At 37.8% G+C, this 19,590-nt stretch overlaps 1 protein-coding gene across 6 annotated transcripts in view; it reads left to right on the top strand.

The window, feature by feature from the left end:
- Positions 1-19,590, top strand: part of LOC110389585 (transducin-like enhancer protein 1) — an 86,905-nt gene that overhangs the window by 51,023 nt on the left and 16,292 nt on the right. For all 6 annotated transcript variants that reach the window (XM_021380265.1, XM_021380264.1, XM_021380262.1 and 3 more), the window contains 6 exons: positions 2,832-2,948; positions 6,535-6,588; positions 8,072-8,224; positions 9,026-9,170; positions 9,879-10,069; positions 11,407-11,483. In XM_021380265.1, the coding sequence (XP_021235940.1) occupies positions 2,832-2,948; positions 6,535-6,588; positions 8,072-8,224; positions 9,026-9,170; positions 9,879-10,069; positions 11,407-11,483 (737 nt within the window). The remainder of the gene's footprint in view (positions 1-2,831; positions 2,949-6,534; positions 6,589-8,071; positions 8,225-9,025; positions 9,171-9,878; positions 10,070-11,406; positions 11,484-19,590) is intronic.

Genomic DNA, 19,590 nt, shown 5'->3' with positions numbered 1-19,590 from the left:
TGTCACTTTCCCAGTTAATGTTTGTATTTCTGTTTCTTTCTATTATTACTTTAGTGATCTGAATGTACTAAGCACAGCTTTAGAAGATGCGTATTCCTGAATGAAATCTTATTCAGCTGTTAGTTTTAATAATTGTAGTGGCTTACAGTAGCAAGCTGTTTTTTAATCTAAAGTTACCCTTTATCTGATTTTGGTCACAGTTGTTAACATCTTGTACCCATAAAGGAACTAGAAAAGTCATTTTTTACTTGAGTTTAATGATAAATTCTGCCAGACTAGCATTGTGATATTCTTTCCAACTACCAGAACAGCTTTTGTGCCATAAGCTCTTCTGGAGTAGTGCCTGTCATGGATTCTGATTCCAGAGAAGACTGCCTTAAATGAATATGATGTTAGAGAAACAATGTAAATGTCCATTGGGGGAACAATTTGAAGAATGGGTTTCTCAGGACTGTAGATTATTATTAAATATCTATATATTCATATTATAAGTAAGCCATCAGTCTTTCAACAAAAATCAAATTTTGTATTCATTTGGTTTTTGGGAGGTGGTGGGATCTGTAGAATTTTCCCACAGTACTCCAGATGCTGCAGTTCTAGTTCTTGGGTGTTGCTGGTTAGTTACTTCTTGAAAGAAAAGTGTTTCATCCCAATACCCATCTCATTCTTGCTTTTTAACTGTGAGTGATGATTTCAGATGTAATGAATAAGTGAATGTCACAGTAACTGTGTATGCTCATGCAAACAGGTTGCATTCTATGTAAATCATGTCTGAGATCTGAGTTCCCAGCTAGGTTTCTCAGTATTGAAATTCTAGAAGACAAACTTTACAGAATATTGCCAGCATCGTGTAGGCAGACTTTACATTAAACTAGAACAAAGCTAAATTCTTTTAATTATACTTTATGCCAAAATTTGCAAGCTGATCCTTAGAGTTCTGCATATTAAGTTCAAAATCTACATTTTTCCCAGCTTCTCCCCACTTGATGCTTTCTTACTAGTTATGCTTAATTTTGGCAATTTAAAATGAAAAACTCAGTGTATACACCTTACTACACCGAATTTCGTTGTTTTATTCTAATCAATACAATAGATATGATGATTTTTTAACATGAAAGTGTCTTCAAGAAAATACTTCTTAAGGCATTTTCAGTACTCAAACCTGTGTTCAAGTCTGACTGTACAGCCTGCTTCTTATGATGTTTCTACTGCTACAGTCGCAATAGATTCTATATTAATACGTTGAAGATGGATTTTAATGTTTTCAAACCAGTGAATCCCTGAGTTTGTATGAGCTGGGAAGGAGATGAGGGGTTAAATTCAGACTGTTTGTCCAGGCAATTAGTTCAGTGATCCAACAATCCCACCTTTTATATTCAGAACATTGTGGTAAAGACATTATTTTGAGCTGCTCTATATTCAATTTCATTAGACCATCCTATATACTTTATGTAAGCTCCTTGGCATTTGTTTAGCTTGAATAGTCAATAATAGAAGAGCTTAGAGTTGGCTTTAAAGTGGAGCTTCTGAAGTAGGAAAAAGAGGATTCAGTTTGCCTTACGTACCCTGTTTTGTTTTTGTTCTCCTTGAGATTGAATCCTGATGTCTGAGCAAAACTACCCTGCTGTCCTCAGGTCTTAAAGGGGAATACATTCTGTGTGCAGTTCACTGGCTTCTATTAAATGTTAATGATATATTAAGAGTAAATACCTCTGTCTCATAGGGAAACAGAAGTATTTTCTTTGAGTACTTATGGCATGTGTGTTGCTATTAGGCTTCTCTTTTGTAAGATAGACGTGTGGGTGTAAACACCTGTTTGTATATTTATATGAGCGTATATTTATGAAAGCATGTATTTTGCTTTCAGGAACTAGGCTTGTCAGCTCTTTGTGAAGAGAAACTTTTTTTTCTCAGCTCATTCTGTATTGTTAACAGCATTAACACATCACTGAACAAATTGCCCTCTTGCGTATACTAATCCTACACTTAAAAGAACTCATTGTAACACGTTTTAATGCTTCAGCTGGAACGGAGATGTAGTTGAGAATCGCAGGCATGTCAAATAGTCATGTGACTGAAAAATGTCTAAAATGCCTTTCTCTTTGGGTCAACAGCTTGTACTTAGATATCTGAATGAAAGTAGTCTGTGTAGTTTGAGGAAAAGATTAGTCTTTACTTTCATCTATTGTGTATGTGTGTGTTGGCCTCAGTTTTTCCACACCAAGTCTGATTAAACAACATTTCAGCCATAATTTCACACTAGTAGTAAATGTTATGCTGGAAGAAAAAATATTTGATCTTTATTCGCAGTACATCTGTTGAGAGTGTCCAATTCTATTTTGACACAGCTAGCAAATGAGTACTGTGTAACCTTATTTGGTAGATACTAATTAAAGAGTAAAAGGCAAGTTGCCATGTATCTCTCTGTCTGCAAGAGTAAACATACCAAAGTCTAATCTGCTTATGATGGTTGAAAAGTGGGAGAGTCTTTTATTTGTAAATATGATAGTTAAAATAAATCGTTTACTTGCTGATGGATAAACAGCAAGACCGATTTTCCTAATAAATAGCTAAATTCAGTTGAATTAAGTAATTAAATAGATGGTGACTGGCTACTGAACGAAACTTTTGATAGATGAAAACCCAAGCTTCTTAGAATGCATGAAGCTGTGTATGTTTGCCTGGAGGACTTTGAGTTGAATTAAATGGTATGAAAGACTATGTATTTATCACATTTCCACAGCATCTATCATATCCTGTTTGAATTTTTAGGCATATATGAAGGAATCTTGAAAGGAATTTTTGATTGACCTTGTTTTTTGTCTTTACAGAGTAATTCTCTGTTGGTCCCAGACAGTCTGCGAAGCACAGATAAACGCAGGAATGGCCCTGAATATTCCAATGACATCAAAAAGAGAAAGGTGGATGATAAGGATTCCAGCCACTATGTAAGCAAATCTGTGTCAAATAAATGATTAATTTATTTGCAGATGCTGTGTTTGTAAGAGAGGTAAAAGAACTGTGAAGAACAAGACTATGTGTTTCCTGTGCCTGATACAGTATGTGAATGTATATGCTGGAGAGGCCATTATTCGTGTTGTGGAAAGAGTAGTGACTCAGTAGTTTGGCCTGTTCTTGGGTAATACTCCTTAACAGTGGATAAGGAGCCATGAGTACTCATTTGGGATTCACAAGTGTTCTAGAACATTTCTTCCAGCAAGGTATCGCTTCTTGACTGCCCAAAAGCCTACCATGTTTAGGTTTATTTGAAGTGGTAGGACTTGTTCTTTTTAGGAATCTAGGAATTTTTTTCTGATGCTAGCTATCCACCACAGTGAAAAACAGTATCAACACTCAAAACTGAATTCTGTTGTAAGGCCGTACCAACTTCCTAAAGCTTGTTTTTGATTGATATGGCACTTCTAGCAGAAAGCAGCAAAATATAAAAGTATGCAGTTTATGCTCTGCATTTTTGTGTACTACTTGGTTTGAAAGAGGCACTTCAGCATAACAGTGTGGCCCATGTGAATCTGAAAAGGTTCATGGGCTTTCAATTCCAATGCTAAAAAGCTCAACCAAATCACAGGATGATTCTTGAGCAGGCCATGAATAAGAACGGCTTGAAAAAGTACTGGAAAGCAGATATTCCCTCTAACAGAAGGTGTTATTTGGCCTAACAATAGTAGGATAAAATATCTGATTTAAATGAGTTCAGTCACTAATTAATTCCTAGTTACTGAAATCCAAGAGACAGGTGCCCTTTTATTAGTCACTGTTGGCAGCATAGTTTCTCTCCTCTTGGGCCCAAAATACGCCTTGGCAGAAAAGTCCACTGTCAGTAACCCTTAAAGCAGAGCTACAAGTACAGGGACTTACTTTCCCCCTTTCTGCCCATGTTAGTGGTGGTGTACTGTTGAGATTTTTCAAGTCTTATTCTCACCATTTTCTAATAACATAGTTTTGATTACGGGGAGGTCTGGCAAACTTCCTCATGTTACTCCCTCATCTTTGAGGGTTCAATATTCTGGATGCACTTTTTCTTTTAAATTTGTAAAAAATGTAAGCAAAAAAGAAATGAGCTTTCTTTTCTTGTTGTTCTCTTGGAAAGAAATTGAAAGGATATTGCACTGGAGAAGTATAGTTTGTTTTAGTCTGTATTTTAAATATGCCGTTCTGTTTGCTTTCCTCTTCATATGGATTTTACAGATAAAGACTAACAAAGAATTGAGCAAAACAAAGGTATCTAAAATCTTCAGATATATTTTGATGTGAAAGAAGAGTTGCTTCTTCTAAGTTTTCTCAATTCAGTGAACACAGAACTGCTGAGTTCCAGCTCACTTTAAAGGAGGTTCTTGTAGGGTCAAGAGGTACCACAGTTGTCAAAAAGGAAGGAAATGAGTTGTAGGAATTTTCTCTATGGAAATGAGATACTCAACACGTTTTTGTTTCATTTTCCAACTTGTTTAATCTTCATGTTAAAACATGGATAGTTTCAATCTGTGCATTTGTTAGAGGAGACTCTTCTGATATGAACAGTTCCTCTGGGAGATGCCTTTGATATTCTCAGTAAATTTCTGTTTCTTAAGATGACCAAGTCAGATGAGTACATTAAGTATAGCTTTGAAACTACTTTTGAGCATCTCTCAGGTGGTGAATTCTGGTGAATACATTCTGGTGCTGTGCTCTTACATCCTCTAACCTATTCTTGCTTGCTGTATACTTGGCACTTTCCAAGTGATAGGAGGTAATTGGAGCTTTCTTGTTCCTTCTCCTGTTGCATACTTTGGTTGGACAGCTTCCTGAGTGACGAGCAGAATCGCAATTCTGTCTTTAGTGGCCCTCCTATGTCCCTATGTATATGGTATTTCTTAAAGCAATATTACCTACCAAAACAAGGAGACCACCTGTGGAGGTGTTTTTTTTTTTTTTTTTTTTTTTTAATTTGATTTTATATTTATGTTCTGGACTCAGAGGAAGGAAATGGTGTTTTACTTTGTCTGCCAGTGTTAAGTGTGATAGCCTAAACACTCTGAAAGCACTGCCAATTTAGTTAAGGACATGTGAGACACATGGAACTGTTCTTTATGTCTTATTTGTTTGCCTAGAAACTCTTAAAGAAAAGTATGCTTACTGGAAATGTCAAACTTGCCATGGAGGAGATTTAAGTTTCATCATTCATTTGATTTGTTTTCTATCCAGAGTCCTTTGAGGTTGAATCACCATGTGGAAAGATCATTGGACCACTATATATTATGATACACAGTGTGTGTGTTTTGGAGGATTGCAGATAGAGACCAAGGAGTATTTGAGTTATAGCTGCTGTGGGGCACTAGGGCAGCTCAGGTGAACAAAGAATTATGCAAAACAGAGTCAAAATACAGCTTGAAAAGCCACAATAAAACATTTCAATTTAAGAATGTCAAAGTGTTTTGGTTTCGTTAGGCTAAAGTGTTGAAATGCATTGGCATTTCTGGAGCTTTTCCTTTCACATAACTTTCAATTTACAAACTTTCCTTTCTGGAAATAGAGAAAAAGTCCTATCTCTTTGAAGGAGTTGATTTATGAAATAAATGCCAAAAATAGAGTTCTGAGATGTGTTGGGTTTTTTTAGTAATAATTCCAACATTATGATGGCTGCACTGAAACTAATGCCTCCTATTTTATTATGTTGGCCCACTACATCAGAGGCAGATATTGGTGGTATGGCAGTAGAGGTAGAACCTTCCCACCAGCATTCCATTGTGTTTTGTTGCTGTGCAACAGATGGCAGCGGAGGGACAGTCTGACCAAATGGTGTCTGATATGATAATGTGGATGAAGCAAAGGTGTGGAACTGAATTCCTCCATGAGGAACAAATGGCACCCACTGGCATTCATCAGTGCTTGTTGAATGTTTATGGAGACCAAACAGTGGATTTGAGCACAGTGAGGTGATGAGTGGTGTTTCAGCAGCAGCAAAAACAGCGACATAAAAGACAAGCCACATACTGGACAGCCATGCATAGCTGTCACACCACAAAATGAAGATTATTTCAAACAGGTCATCTGCACAAGTTGGCTAATGGTGGTGACTGTGTTGAAAAATAGCGTTTTATAGCTGAGAATGTACTCTTTCAAATAGTGTTATTGCGCTCTTTGTATCTGTTGTAGTTTCCATGGAAATAAATAGGAGGCACTGCTTTTGGAGCAACCTACATATTAACAGATAAGATTATCATGTGAATAGAGTTTCTTTTTTTGGCAGTAATTATAACATAGTAGTAGAGTAGGGTCTTGGACCCTCTTGCACTTACAGTGAGACCACCGCCATTCAAATAGTTATACTTTATTTAGATTTTGTTACTGAAGCAGAAGTAAAGTGGTATGTTCCTATTTTTGGTATTTGCCCTATTGCCAGTAGATAATGAAAGGCTGTTTTTTTTCTCTAGGAAAAGCAAAAAATATCGGAGTAGATGTGTAACACCTCTCTCTTGTTCTCTCTTCCCCTTCTCAACTCTTAATGTACTAATTGAACTATTTATTTATTTTTATTAGGACAGTGATGGGGACAAGAGTGACGATAACTTGGTTGTAGATGTATCCAATGAGGTAACTTTTTTTGATTTTTGTAGTCTTAATATTGCCCAGATGTTAAAGGAAAAGTACATTTAGATTTAAAAACAAACAAACAAAAACCAGTGGAATATAGTAAAAACATGCAACAATTGTCCTTTTTGTTAGTTCTGTATTTAGTATGTCTTTACCTAGCTATGCTCCTGGCTTGTCCTCCCACTGCTTTATCTAAGTCTGTTCTCTCCACAGTTATTTTCTAACATTTCACAGCTGTTCTGTAGTGGGGAGAGTTGTGGTGAGGTGCAGGTGGCTGAGGTTTGCAAAATGCTGTCTCCAGATGAAAAAGGAAAACAATACTTGACCTAACGTTTAATAGTACGAGCATTATTGGAAATGTTTTTAGGGGCTAGTATTTTGACTGCCTACTCTATAGGCAGCATTTTCCATGCAGACATGTGAGGACGAAGTCAGTAAAAATCAGAATGAAGTCAGTCCACAACATTTCCTAGAGGTAGTAGCCACTTTGTTGTTTTTTTCCTCCAAGACTGAGATTTGGCTGTGCAGTCATGGTGAAGGAACTGGCCTTCTGTTCCTTCATCTTTTATTTCATACAACAAAAAGATGTAGGAATCCTAACTATGCTGGAGAAATTCCTACACTGTGAAAAGCACAGGTAGTAATGCTGGGAGGGAATGTCTTCAGTAGCTCCAAGAGCCCAAATGATGTCAACCAAGTAGAAAAATGTTTATCCAGTTAGGGATTTCAGTGATCATTTCACAAGTCCTGGTTAAAATGAAACTGCTCAATAATCAGCCAGTAGACTTATTGCCTTCTAGTGAGGACTGCTTAATCCCTGCTGCTATTCTCATGAGCCAGAGGAGCATGGAGAACCTACAGAGCTGGTGGTGTTTCAGCTTGCTGGGCAGCCTGTTTTGGAATAGAGTAAATACAGAAAGTGCCTCTGGAAGACATAAAGATAATCACTTGAGAGATTATTTCAATTTTTATGTAGATTTAAGGAGTGAGGTAATGGAATTTAGAAAGAAGTAACGGATATACTATATAAATATACTTTATATACTGTGTTATATAAAGTCTAGATCTCTCCTTTTCTAAAGAAAGAGATGGCGTGTATTCCCTAAAAAATGAAATTAAATGACTGTAGTTCTTACTAAAATGATTGTTTTCACTAGCCGCACATATAAAACATATATGGAAGCAGCTTAAGCTTATTGCAGTTATTGTAGGTCTTTCTTGTTCGTATCAGTTATCATGCATGCTTGCAATCTACATAAACCTAAGTAAAAACTGTGGCAAGTTCTGCGCTTGGAATCAGTTTCTGGTATGCGTTTATGGTTTATGTAGTGTAGAATAAGTCCAGACTGCACATACTTATGTCTATAATTGATGAAAGGACTGTTTGAGTTTTTGGGATTTTTTTCCCCTCATTGATTCTTTAGTTGTGTTGAGTACCAGCTCTTAACGGTTCTGCGCTGCTCTACCTTTTCCATTTTTTTAGGAGCCTTCATCTCCACGGGCAAGTCCTACTAATTCACCACGTGAAAATGGTATAGATAAAAGCCGCTTGCTGAAGAAAGATGCCTCTAGCAGTCCAGCATCTACAGCCTCTTCAGGAAGTTCCACTTCTCTCAAATCCAAAGAAATGAGTTTGGTGAGTATTATAAGCAGTCTGTTCTCTAGAGAAATGTTCTTTTTCCTGTAAGGTCTAACTCTCCATTCTTCAGCAACTGTTTTTTTGCAGAAAGTGTATTGCTTTAAGAATCTGAAGTACTGTTCTTCTACACCACTCTAGTACCATTGAGCTTTTCTCCTCAGGATTAATTTTTTCTTCATGTTTATTTCCTGTATCTCCTGCATTTCTGTCAAATAAGCTGTAAATTTATTAGAAAACACAAGATTCACTTAAAATATTGCTTAAGGAAAAACATGATTGTGCTTTAACTCTGTTATAGATCTGAATATAGTCACTCATATGTTCCCCAGGCTTTTTTTAAATTCTTCTAAATGAACTGCTGCAGTGTAGAAAAACTTTTCAAGGAATAACTAACTTGATAAGATTTTATGTCACACTTTCTTCGATTACTATCAATTGTGGTGGTACTCTGTTTTTACTTTGACTTGCTATGTCCAGAAATAGTGATTTAACACTGAAATAATGTGATGATGCTTACTGTATTGTCCTGAAAAAAAATTCTCATGTGGGTTTTTTTTTCTGCCAGTGGAAGAAAGAAAAATAACATTTCTTTGCTTTTTTTTTTTCTTAATTCTGGCAGTAACCAAAAGGTCAGCATTTTTTTTTCACAAGTTAATATTGTCAGCGTTGCATGGATTTATGAAAATTGGCTGAGGGACTAGGTAGTAGGTGCCCAGCATCCCAGCTGCTGTTGTGATAAATTGTGTAATATGGCTTGGATTAAAAATAATACTAATTTAATTTGTTTAATGATACCAGCATGAAAAAGCCAGCACGCCTGTTCTGAAATCCAGCACACCGACTCCTCGAAGTGATGTGCCAACTCCAGGCACTAGTGCAACTCCCGGACTTCGTCCAGGCCTTGGCAAGCCTCCAACAATGGACCCTCTGGTTAACCAGGCTGGTAATGCATTACCTCTCATGTTTTTATGGTTCTAAGATTAATATTTTATTTAAATATGCATTTCCATGCAAGTGTTAACTAAGAGCTTTTTTCTTGATGTTGAGAGGACTTGATGAGATGCAGATGTTTGGATTATCAAGAGTTTTAATATCTTTCTATCTTTCATTCTTCTTTGCTTGCTTTGTCCTTTATCTTTTTGGAAATAGTCCGGAGAATGTATGCAATGAAAGATTTCTGAGAAGCTTCTAGTACTTAGACTGAATGCAATCTCTTCTCCAGCTCTTTGTTTGAATTTACTAATATTTGCTGCAGTGTAAATCTTGACAAATGCAGAGGGAAGTTTACTTTTGCTATTCAGGCTGGTACAGCAGAGTTGCTTCAGACATGAGCTGTGTAAACCATGTCTGTCAGTTTTAGTGCTTAATTTGGCAACGGAGAGATTAATGTAAACAGGGAAATATTACAGAAATGGAAATGGGCAATGCTAGAAGAGGTTGTTAGAAGTAATCACTGAGTTCAGATCTAAGTAGACCTTATTTACACTGAGTGAAAAGAGGTGGTAGTAGTGATAAATTATGGGAATGCTTCTTAACTGTGTGTGTGCATGTGTGTGAGGGGAAGGTTAGGTACCATAAGGTGAAATAACAGCTTTTTCTTCCCTGTGTGCAGGGAAATCCAGTAAAACTACTTGATTTCATTGTTCTGCAGCCGCAGGTTTGCGCACACCTTTGGCTGTACAAGGGCCATACCCTGCTCCGTTTGGAATGGTGCCTCATGCTGGCATGAACGGAGAACTAACCAGTCCAGGGGCAGCCTACGCCAGCCTGCACAACATGTCACCCCAGATGAGTGCTGCTGCCGCAGCAGCTGCTGTGGTTGCCTATGGAAGATCTCCTATGGTAGGCCACACATTGCATGCAATCTCTGTTGTGTGAGTTGCAGGTCACTGAGGAAAGCTACATGCTTCATTTAGCACTGTTGAATTCCCAAGTTATAACAGCGCCATAGGCTTGACTGCTTCACTATGTGTTTCACTTTGCTTTGTGGCTGGAGAAACAAATCTGTACCTTGGGAACAAAGAATCTCAGTGTATTGATGTATGTTTCTTTTTTTCTCATTAGTGCTTTGTCTAATTAATAAATGCCAAACTGTTATGCTTTAAATGGAAAAACAGTTTTGGTAGATACAAATCTTTTCACTGGAGCTGTGAGCATCTGCTTTTCTTTTGCTGAACAAGATTTGTGATCTGTACAGTCACACCAAATGAATTTCAAAGTGTGTAAAAGTCTTTTTTTATCTTCTTCTCTCTTCTTGTATTATGTTCTTTTTGAGTAAATCAGCATGAGGAGTCTTAAAGCTCTGTGGTAAGGTGTGTTATAAGTAGTTGCTGTTGTGGATGTAGTCACTAAATGGAGCATAGCAGTCATTGCTGCTGTCAATCAGAATAACCTGGGAGCCTGATCTCACAACCATGTGCATTGACCTATCCACTTGTGAGTTTGCAGGATTGGTCTTAAGCTTGTCATCTTCTCATTACTGTAGATGAGGCTACTTTCTTGAACTGGAAAAACAGTTATTTGAAAATATGGAAATACTAAATTGCATATGCACTTCTCAAAGCAGTAAGAATTTTATCTTGAGTATAGTGGTCAGAAGGAAAACGTGTGTTTGGTCCAGAATACCTCTTCGATTTATTTGCTCTTCATATTCATTCTGGACATAACAGTTCAGTGGAATTGAGCCTGTGTAGTAGTATTTTTAAGCTGTAGACAAATCTGCGAGAACCCAGTGTACAGTGTAACACCCTGAGACATCCCCTAGCTGATGTACCCATGCAGCACAGAGCCATGCAGAGGTACTGGTAGGGGCCTGAAGCCACTTCCGAGCCATGCACTGTGTCTGCATGGGCCTCGTTTGCTGCCATCAGATACAGAGTGCTGGTGTGTCTGCATGCAGTGTGTCAGCTCCAGGGCAAGCTTCACGGTAACATGCCGGTTTGTGTAAGTGATGCTTAGTGTTGTGAACATGTGATGTGCTTTGTGGGTTTCTCTTCAAATACAAATACTTCTAGTAGAAGCATGTTAGGGAGGAACTTCTTGTTTTGTTCATCCCTACTCACTTAGCTAATACTGTAGGTAAAAGCTGTATTTTGGTTAAAGGCATATCTTGGGGGAAAAGAAGTGTTTGGTGACTGAGAAAATGCAGATGTGATTTTCAATTTGTTTTCCATTGTCAGGTTGGGTTTGATCCTCCTCCTCACATGAGAGTACCTGGAATCCCTCCAAATCTCACAGGGATTCCTGGGGGAAAACCGTAAGTAACTTTTTAATGCTTTGGTAACAACTGCAACATTTAGAGAGAATACAGATGTCTTGTGTCTGTGAAGAAAAATTCCAAGGGATGCAGTGTCTGCTTGTTCCCATGAGATGTTTTTTAGACTTGTACTGGCAGTAGTTAGAACATATAAATTCTAGAATGGTAGTTGTCATGTCCCCAAACAGGTATGCATATAGCTATTTCCAAGGAAAAGCTGTTGAAGGTAAATCCTGTTTGTTTGTTTGATTAAGTTTCATGTTCATAAAGGAAGTTAAAGAAAGATAGTGGTAAAACGTGTAAGAAAAAACAGATTGGAAGTCAAATTCCAACTGTACCGAGCATGAATGTGTAGTACTAACTCACAGACTCCTTGTCTGGCACTTGTTTTAAAGGCATGAGTATCTGAAATGCTTACTTTAGCAACTGATGCACACCTTCTGTAATGGACCAAACTTTAAAAAATGTTTGTATAAGTGTGCAGCTGGAGAGCAAAAAGATGAGGAACCCTTTGTGCAGTAGGGGGCACGTAGATGTTGGTTAACTTACACGAAAACGTCTTTTTATTGAAGAATTTTAATTATTAGTGAAGGAATGCTTAAATAAAATTCTTCTCTGATGCCCCAACCTGCAGAGGCAACAGAAATAAATTCATGAAAACACTATGCATCCATGTATTTATTTTCCCCAGTAATTTGGTTTTAGTAGGGTAGGGAAACTGACCTTATCCATGTGCATGTATAAAAAGTATTTTTTTTTTTTTAATATTTGTTGAGAAGTAGTCTACGCATATCCAAAGATGCATAGTTTGCAAATGTGACTACTGTTCTCTTGGAGAGAAAAGAGCAGAGAGAATTAAAACAATTTTTTGACTTTGTTAGAACCACCTTGTTTTTGGCCTACCTTCACTCTTGTTATTCAGTTTTGACTTGTTGTTCAGCAAAAAAGCTGCAATTAGAGTAGCACCTCACTGTCTAGGTACATCATTTTGAAACCAGCTTACCAATACCTGATACCAGTGCTCAAGTGATCTGCTGCATGCTGTCTTCTATACCAATCTATTAAAAGATTTTGTGGAGTGACATGGTTTAATTTTTCCTTCTGCAGCTTCAGGAACAATTCAGAAACTACTGTCTAATTTATAAGACACATGGTGTTGAAAGTTACATGTATACACACACATATTTGTTGTCTTCATACTGAACTTCTATTAATACATACTGAGAAGTTGTAATGTCAGTAATTCAAGCATCCTTAAAAATGGTCACCATTTTGCAGGCAAAAAGACGTACTTTCTTGTACTCATTCTCCACAGCAGTATGAAAGCATAAGGCTTCTTATATTAGAATAGTCATCCTAGATATGTCTGTACTGTTATCCACCATGCTTCTGAGAACCAACATAGCTGTCTCTTGGCAGTGTGAGAAACCTGTTAGATCTTGGATTTACTTGAAGAAAAGTTGATGGTATGTTGACAAGACTACTGCTGTAAGGAGTCTGAGTTGGTGTTATGAATCAGATGGTAGTGTGTTTAAATTTGGCATAGTAAGGAACATGCTTTTGTTCTTAAAATATTCTCCTGTTAAGGGTCAAACTCATTCTTGCTGATTTCAGTAGAATTTGGCATCCTTACATAAAATATTTTTGGAGATCACATAATGTGACGGTTGTAAGCTTTTACTTCTAACCAAATGTATACACAAGCTTTCAGTGACATATTCCATCATTCCATGCCTGGCCATATAAACTGTGAAAACCTATTTTTGTTCATCCAGGACTGTCCTGTGACTGAGACCTAATTGTTGCACTTCTGGAGGCACAAAAACAGTGCTTGTATGACATTAAAATTTATATTAAAGTATTTTATAGCCAAATTATAGTGTCTGTGTTAATTTTTTAATTTAGTTTGTTCAGCACTTTATTCATACTGCTTCACAGATCACTAACTTTGATACATAGTCTCTTCTCTTGATTTGATTAATGTGTTCCATAATGTTTTTCATGGTCATAGGAGCCAGTCATTTCCTGTAAAGGAACTTATTTGCTTATCTTTATTATATGTGCATTAAATCTAAAATTTCAGATATTGAACAGTTGTCATTCCAGTGACAACTTTAGAATCATCTGTCTTCATCTTGTTTGGCTACATCTAGCTAGATGCAGTCCTAGCTAGTTGCACTACCTGCATTGTCTTTCAATAGCTCTTGTCTTCATTAAGGGAGTCTCCTGTGTTATTCGTACAGGTGTTATATACTCAGGCAAATTGGTCAGGTACTCTTGGTTTACTTTCAAAATCTGCATTACCTAAGAGTACAACTAAGATGCTGCACTGAACTTATTTTTTTGAGATCTGCAGTTTTAGTAAGTGATACAGAACGTTTCAGATTAAGCTACAGTGTGCTCACTGCTGCATGTTTTTAACAACAGCTTTGCAGGGACTGTTCACCCAGCCTTGCTTCCAAGAGAAAATCTTGTTTCTTCCCAAAGAAATGACATGTCTGATAGCACCTAATTTTATTTAACCTCTGTGAATTCTGGGATCTGTTAATGGCCTTGCTTGTTAGAAATGACTAGCCTTTGAAGAATCCACTCCTACTCTTTTATCTGCTCTTACCAAGAGAATATGCTCTGAAAGCTTGTGTGTTGGTTGCCTTGTTTTGTAACTAGGCTAGATGTCTTTACTACCATCTTTTTGTCTTCCTGAACGTGAATCTGACAATTTTGTTCCCTTCAAATTTATTAGCAATGGTGTATTTGGGCAATCAAGGTAACAATCTAGAAAGCTTGAAGTCTTCACTAATTCCTTATCTATATAACTGAGCTAGGCTTTGCATTTCATAACTTCAAGTAGTTATTTATTTCCTATGAGGCTTATTAGCTTGTTCATATTAATTTGATATTTCTGTGTACACTCATGTGTTCTCATATGTTTTAATATTCTTGGTTTCAGTATGGCCTCCTACCAGTAAATTATTCTTTTCTTAGCAGTTGGTCTTGCTTTTTTTTTGTTCCCCCCCAGCTTTCCAAATTGCCTTAAGCAATCATCATCTAATCAGTAATTATCTTTTTCTTTGGTGCTAGTGTGGGAAATCACTCCTATTCTGGACATAGACATGTGATGTCAGAGTCTTGCACTCTGTTTTTTGATCAATTTAACTATGCCATGTGCTATAGGTTCTTGGTATGTTGCTATGAACATGTATCTTGCTTTGCATAGCCTTTCTAGAAAAGTAATAATTTAGCTTTTAGTATTCTTGTGGATTTCTCCGTAATGTGAACCTCGTCTTCTAATAGTTGGATGAGCAACTGAGCATAGATTTTCAAGCTCATTGATGAGACTTAAGTCCACAGTATTGCTCACCTGGTATCTGCAGCTCTGAAGTAATGGTAGTACTGAGAACAGTCGTGTTTCTCAATATTTGTGCTAAAAATAAAATTACATTTCAAATAGTTTACCCAGACACAGACAGAGATGAATTTTTTTTTTTCCTTTTAGTGGTAAAGGGGAATTTCATATGGTAAATGTTAGCTCTTGCAAGCTCTAGTTACCTGATGACTTTTCAGTGTTTTCAGGAAGAGATAGTATACTATTTTGGAATTGCTCAAGAGAGGAAAAAAAGAAATTTTTCTGTTCACCCAGTCATTCCATTTGTGCATTGAATGTACAGTGAGAAATATTTTGATAGAGTGTTAATTTTATTGTATTCTAGAATAAAATATAGGTTTTCCACTTGCTTTTTGACACTTTCTAAATGTTTCTAGAGACCAGTCAGTGGATGTGAGCACAGTGAGGTGATGGGTGGTGCCTTTCAGCAGTAATGATGGTGACAGTGGGTCACCTCCACTGGTGCAGATTTTTATGAGCGTGTCATGCAGGCTCTTGTTTGTCACTGGTAAAAATGCATAGCTAACAGTAGTATCTATGTCGAAAAACAGTTTTGTAGCTCAGAATTTACTCTATCAAATAGTGTTATTGTGTTCTGTATCTGTTGTAGTTTCCATGGAAATAAACAGGAGGCATTACTTTCAGAGCGACTCATCATTCTGAAAGCACACTCATCAGCAGAAGGAACTGTCTGCTTTTGTGTTCTGCAGCTAGAGCATTTTTGTGCCATTTAAAGAATTCTGTTTGAATTAGAGAGATGAAGTGGAAGTTTTTTTTTTTGTAGCATAGCATTTTAAGTTCACAGGAAGTGCATACATTATATCTGTCTTTAAAATAATAGGTAGGTATTTTAGCTGTTCTGCCATGTTCTTGACCAGTGAGTTAATCTGTAAGCCTGTTGTGTAAAAATTCATTTGAAGAGGAGGAGGAAATAGTTCTAACTCCTGTCAGCAAGTCAGAGAATAACCTCTTAACTGTTCTTTCTGTTCTAAACCTTGCTCTAGCATTTGTTCTTCACACCAATACAGTTCTTCTATTGTATTATTTTGATGTTTCCATAATGCTTAATTAAATATAACTGTAAATATAGATATCAATTGATATGTTCTTAGAATCTTGGAATCACAGAATTCTGTGGGCTAGAAGAGACCTTTCAGATCATCTAGTTCCAATGCCCATGTTGTGGGCAGGAACACCTTCACTAGATAAAGTTGCCCAAAGCCACATCCAACCTGGCCTTGAATACTTCCAGGGATGGGGCATCCACAGCTTCTCTGAACAAACTGTTCCAGTGCCTCATCATCCTCACTGTGAAGAATTTCTTCCTTATATGTAATCTAAACATACCATCTTTTATTTTTTTTATAAAAACACTACTCCTTGTATCTGCCCATGTAAAAAATCACTTTCCATCTTTTTTGTAAGCCCCCTCTAAGTACTGAAAAGCTGCAATGAGGTCTCCGTGAAGCCTTCTCTTCTCTTCTCCAACCTAAAACAGCTGAGCTCCCTCAACCTGTCTTCATAGGAGAGATGCTCCAGCCCTCTGATCATCTTTGTGGCTCTCCTCTAGACCCACTTCAATAGCTCCAGATCTTTCTCATGCTGGAGGCCCCAGACCTGGATGTAGTATTCTGAGTGGGACCTCACAAGGGCAGAGCAGGGGGACAATCCCCTCCTTCTCCCTGCTGGCCACCCCATCTTTTGATGCAGCTGAGGATACTGTTGGTCTTCTGGGCTGCAAGTACACACTGCTGGCTCATGTCCATCTTTTTGTCTACCAGAACCCCTAAGTCCTTCTCCACAGGGCTGCTTTCAAGTTCTCCCAGACTAAAGGCCCTGCAGAGGTCCAGGTAGGTGACACAGATCGGTCTTTCCTTATCAACTGATGCAGTCACTCTATTTTAGATGGGCACCAAGCACGATCTGCCCTTGATGAAGCCATGCTGCCTGTCTTAGATCACCTCCGTATCCTGCATGGGCATTGACATAGGTTCCAGGAGGATTTGTTCCATGATCTTCCCAGGCACAGAAGTGAAGCTCACCAGCCTTTAGTTTCCTAGATTTTCCCTTCTTCTCTTCTTAATAGGGAGAGTGATGGTTACCATTTTTCCAGGTATGGGAAGCTTTACCTGACAGCCATGAATTTTTAAATACAACGGAGAGTGGCTCAGCAACTACATCAGCCACTTCCTTCAGGACCCTGGGATGCATGTCATCAGATCCTATAGACATATATGTGTTCAGTTTCACCAGATGTTCCCAAATCTGATTTTTTTGCTTATAGTGGAAGAGATTTTGTTCCTCAAAGAAAAACTGTGTTGACTCTTTTAAGGTTGGAGCAGCTGGAACACCAAAATGCTCCTCACTTCCAAGGATACAGACGTGTAAATTATCTCATTAAAATTTAGTTAATTGTATGTGAGTAGGAGTGTAGTAGGACACCGCAATGAACCTGAGCCAGTACTATGCCCTTCCTGCTAAGAACACTAATGGTACCCTTGGCTGCCTTATTAGCATCATGTCAAGAGAGGTGATCCTACCCCTCCACTCAGCATTGATGAGTTTGCACCTGGAGCATGGAGCACTGTGTCCAGTCCTGGGCCATCCAGTACAAGATAGACTTGGACATACTGGAAGGAGTCTGGAGTCAGTTGCCAGGAGATACTGTGTAGTCTCCTTCCTTGGAACTTTTCAAAAGCTGCCTGGACATGGGCCTGGGCAACCTGCTGTAGATGTCCTGCCTGAGAAAGGATGTTAAACCAGAGGTTCCCTTCCAACCTGAAGGATTATATGACCTAGGTAACCTAGGACTCCAGCACTTAGGCAGCGGATAAGTCATTTGCATTGCTGCCACTGTTACTTAATTCTTCTGAAATAACCTTACTTCATGTAGAGAGTGTTGGTCTTGCAAATTATACAAGTTTCCTTTGGGTGGGATTGTGAGGGGCAAAGAAGAGAAAGGCATTTGAAATGAAAATTGCTATACCATACCATGTAGGAGATAGAGGTTACTAGACAGTGTTGATGTTAGCCTGACATACCACATACCTTTGAGCAGACAGGAGCATTTACTTTTTTGTGTGTTTGTATTGGCAGAGGAATAGGGATTTGGCAATGTGTAGCCATTTTTCTTAAGCAGTGGATTGCTGATAACTTGCACTGTAAAAAAAAGCTGCTTTGCCTTTTAAGAAACTATAATTGATCTGTTTGATGGGCCCTCAAATTGTTATTCTGAGGGCTGATGAGTCTTGGAAGTAAATGCCTGACCATGATGATAAAAATGAAGCTGCTAATATCATATATAACCAGACTTCAAATGTGAATATACTGGTAAGATTATACTTAATTAAAAATACATTGGGATAAATTTCTAGCATTTCAGAGCGGGAGAACCATCTTAATGCTACAGTGTGCATGAAACACTTCAAAAACATTCCTATTGTCTTTTTCCCACCTCATTTCAACAAGATCTGGGAAAGCTGTGTATATGCTCAGAAGCATTTCAAAACACCAATTATTTAAGTGCTTTGAATTGAACGGAACATTTACATTGTAGTCATCTGTAGGATGGTTAAAAAAAAAAAAGTACAAGCAGATTATTCATCTTAAATGTAGTGGGAAAAATTGCTTTACACTTGTTTAATTGTATTTCTTCTGTCCATGATAAAAACAAGGGCAGGCTGCGACTTCAAAGTTTTGCAGTTCTGTGTACTCTTATTGTTAACAAATAACAAATTGATCTGTAGCCCAGGATGGGTCCTAGCTTTTAAGCCTCACAAATGCTATGATTCTTTAGCTCTGTATCTGAACCTGAGCGGGTTCAGCCTTGAGCAGTTTTGTTGCTACTCCTCTTCTTCCTCGCTCATCCTTTGTCTCATCTGCTTGGTGAATTGCTGCTCTGGGACAGTTCTGTCTTAACTTCTCTTCACAGAAATGGTAGGATTCCTCTGTAAGCCTCTATCGCTATTGTAATTCTTTATACAAAAAGAAAAAAAGAGGAGGAAAAAAGGGAAAGGATTCAGTGGGAAGAGATGCATCTGATACACTTTGCAACTTGTATACACGTAAGGGAGTAAAACTTCCTTATCTGGCATTTCTCATCAGTTGTATTTGTCATCTTTTTTGCTTCCTAATTCTCCACTTGTGCGTTCTCTGAGCATATCTTCAGTTCACTTGTCCAACCACAAAACATGAATAAGGTACAGAAATTGCATGCATATGCGCTTGACTTCTTCTTTGGTTTACGGCAGTTACTGTCAACTACCTTTTGCACTTCTCCTCTGGTGAAGACTGTGGTATTGCTTTGTGTGACACTACTGTTATCTTCTGTATGAAATAAAAACAGAGCCCTCTCTGTTTTTTTCTGACTCTGAATATCTTCTTCTCAGCTCCTGGGCATACTCAGTTGCTTTAGGAAACAAGCCCAGGTACCTTGTGATATCTATTACAGATCCAGGAATCTTACTTGTTCCTTTCTTTCAAACTGTGCAATACTTGGAAACATGTAATAAAATACTTGAAAACTACTCGCTTAGAACAAAAAATTAGATTGAATTACCTACTGTTTGGTCTGTTGAACATCGATGCAATGCTTCAACTTGAACTACAGTAACTGAAGATTTATGAGGAAGAAGGTACATTAGGAAAAGAATGAGCCGTCCTGAGCACAAAAATATATCAGAAAAAATAACAGTATAATTGGGAGAAGGTAACTTATTAGTA

Source organism: Numida meleagris, chromosome Z (assembly GCF_002078875.1).
Source record: "Numida meleagris isolate 19003 breed g44 Domestic line chromosome Z, NumMel1.0, whole genome shotgun sequence".
In the NCBI taxonomy this organism is placed as follows: Eukaryota; Metazoa; Chordata; class Aves; order Galliformes; family Numididae; genus Numida; species Numida meleagris.
Note: the sequence above shows the minus strand (reverse complement) of the source record. Positions and strands in the feature narration are given on the sequence as shown.